Genomic DNA, 3,130 nt, shown 5'->3' on the forward strand with positions numbered 1-3,130 from the left:
TCTTGCCACTCACGATGAAAACAATGTTTTTGGGATCACTACATAAAGAATTCAAGACAGAAATAACTTTGCTACTAGGAGTCTTGTCCGCAGAATTTTCTGGAATCACAGTGCCATCATAGTCCAAAAGGATCAATCGGTTATTCATTCCGCTATAAGTCCATACGGCATGATCCATACTAAGTTTCTTAAAATTTTTACTCAGAGCCACAACCCTGAATCTAAGGCCCATTCCCATGGACCAAAACCTCATGTCATCATGCAATTTACAAGCTCTCACGAGGTCATGATCAAAACTCTTGGCCCAATAGGAAACATCATGAGTGCTAATGTACTTATAGTGCTTCTCATGGCGCAATTCCTTCTCTGCATCCTTGGCCGTGATTCCGTGATACATGCCAGAACTGAGATCATCAATATTCCATGGATTGACACGAATCGCCCCACTAAGAGAAGGCGAGCACCCAATGAACTCAGAAACAACAATCATGCTCTTTTTAGGCTGCGCAGCCTTGTCAATCCCCAATGCCTCATCCAGCACAGGGCTGCCCTGCCTGCACACAGTATACTTATAAGGCACCAAATTCATACCATCTCTCACAGGAGTCACCACACAACAATCAGCAATGGCATAGTATGCAGCCTTCTCTTGTGAGCTAAGTGGGCCATTGATTATCACAACCGGCTCATACCCGGGTTCTCCAAACATCTCATTAGTCTCTTTAGCAAGATCAGCTATCTCAGACTCAACATCCTGAATATCCTGACCCCGACTCCTTGCCGGGTTTAGAATCTGAATAAGAACTGCCTTCCCCTTCAAAACATTTTGCCCACATAGAAGCTGTTTCATTGCCTTAATCTTAAAACTGATTCCCTTAAACATGTCCATATCATCCAAACCCAACATCACAATTTTCCCATTATATCTCTCCTTAAGTTCCTTAACCATCTTAGCCGTCTCGTCATGAGACAAATCCCGTTGAAGATGACCCATATGAACCCCAACAGGTAATATCTTAACAGTAATAGTTCTACCATGATAATCTAACCCAATGTAACCCCTTTTAGACTGATAATCAATACCCATCATTCTACTACAACATGTCAAAAAATGTCTAGCATAATCAAACGTATGAAACCCAATTAAATCACAATTTAAAAGACCATGAAGAATCTCTTCACGTACCGGCAAAGTTCGATATATCTCAGACGAAGGAAACGGACTGTGCAAGAAAAAACCAAGCTTTACTCTATAAAACCTCCTTCTCAACAAAGTAGGCAACAACATAAGATGATAGTCATTGATCCAAACGTAATCGTCTTCGGGATTGAAAATCTCTGTCACTCGATTAGCAAACAGCTTGTTCGAGATGGTATAAGCTGTCCACTGCTCTCGATCGAATCGAGGTCCGTGGACCGACATCATAGGCAACATGTAATGAAACAAAGGCCATAGGTAATGCTTACAAAACCCATGATAATACTTGTCCCGAATCTCGTTCGGCAAGAACACCGGCACGCATCGGAACTTTTCTAACAGTTGTGCCGCCACGTCATCCTGAACATCCTCGTCGATCTCGACCTTCAGGCAACCGACGTAAACGACTTCCACGTCAGCGCTCAAAACGTCTCTCAGCTCTAACGCCAAGCCACCGTTAAAGTCGTACTCGAAACACCATTGGCCCGTGCCCTCCACGCGCGTTCCGCGTATTGGTAACTGGTTTGATACGATGATGATCCTCTTCCGAGAAACCCTGTTGTTGTTGTTGTTTTCGATTTCGTCCGAGTTTGTTGTCGTCGTCGTCGTCGTTGTTGTTGTTGATGTTGTTCCCAATTCGGATATTAAACCCGGAACCCGAATTACCTTCGGGACCCGATTCATGTACCATAAGTCTTCAACAGATATGAGATTTCTAAGGTCCATGCATGATTGAGAAAACATTTTTTTCTTCTCTTTGAGTTTTGGAAAAATCACACACACAGAGTTTTGAGTTTTGAGTTTTCTCCGTTTCTGTTTTGGTTTTTGAGTTTTGTGTATAAAGGTGGGTTTTTGAAATCATAAGCAACTTGAAAAGGAAATGGAAGATATTGGTACTATTTCCATAAGAGTCTGCAAAGCTTTGCGTTAAAAGGGAAGAGAAATGTGACTGAAATAGTGCAGATAAGAACAAGGAGTTAAGACTATAGAATTTAATGTATATGGGGTACGTAATTGGACGCTCCAGATTGACTGACTCACCATGCCTTCGTCCTTATCGTTGATAATAAGGTCGAGGACTATACACAAATAGTATCACATTTTCAACTTTACGTGTCAATTTTTGCTTTTGCATTTGGAAAGTTTGAATATATTTAAAGATAATTTTTTAATTAAAAATAATAATACAAATTAACCCATGAATATTGAGATTATTCTTTAATTACTTGCTTTCCTTGTCAAGAGGAAGGTAAGAAAAAAGATGGCCGATTTTGTGGCTCTAATGCCAGTGAATCAGTAAAACATGAGAATGAGTAAAATGAGTTAAGCTTTGTCTAGTGCACTAGAATATTGGACAATTATGAGACTAAATTTTAGCGATATATGGAATTTGATTGTCTTATGTCTAATAGTGCTAAATAATTTTATTTTATGTATAAAATGTGGATATTTAGTATGAAAGTAAGGATATTATGTGAAATATTTTATGATTGACATTTTGGGAGTGTGAAATAATAATATAGATTGAATTTGTGGTAAATTGACTAATACAAATTACATTACAGGAAAGAATCACTCCCAATAATTATAAGATTGCTAGAATCACGCCTACAATGTCAATATTACAAGTAACAAAATGATGGTCTGGTTCATGAAATTGCTAAGATCATACTAACGGGCGAAAATCGAGTGGGACTTTCCATGAATATAACATTTTTATTACTATTATTTTTCTTGAATTGCCATACAAATGCTTGAGTAAGCCAAAAAAAAAAACTATATAACAATTCTGATGATTAAAAAAAATTATATAAATCACTTTACACGCGTTCTACACATGTTCAGGACTTATGATTTCATTGAAATGAAAAAACCCAATACTAAATAAATTTCAATTGAGTTACATACTCATATTTAGTCTTTTTTAAACAG

At 38.1% G+C, this 3,130-nt stretch overlaps 1 protein-coding gene across 1 annotated transcript; it reads right to left on the bottom strand.

Annotated features, from left to right (window-relative positions):
* Positions 1 to 3: 3 nt before the first annotated feature.
* LOC111997145 (probable alpha,alpha-trehalose-phosphate synthase [UDP-forming] 11) lies at positions 4 to 2,186 on the bottom strand (the record flags this gene model as incomplete). Its single annotated transcript, XM_065769085.1, is given in 1 exon segment — positions 4 to 2,186. A coding segment is annotated over 1 exon segment (1,939 nt), but the record flags the coding sequence as incomplete, so codon positions are not given.
* Positions 2,187 to 3,130: the final 944 nt, after the last annotated feature.

The sequence above is a fragment of the Quercus suber genome, unplaced genomic scaffold (genome assembly GCF_002906115.3).
Source record: "Quercus suber isolate HL8 unplaced genomic scaffold, Cork oak 2.0 scaffold_1048, whole genome shotgun sequence".
NCBI classification, from domain to species: domain Eukaryota; kingdom Viridiplantae; phylum Streptophyta; class Magnoliopsida; order Fagales; family Fagaceae; genus Quercus; species Quercus suber.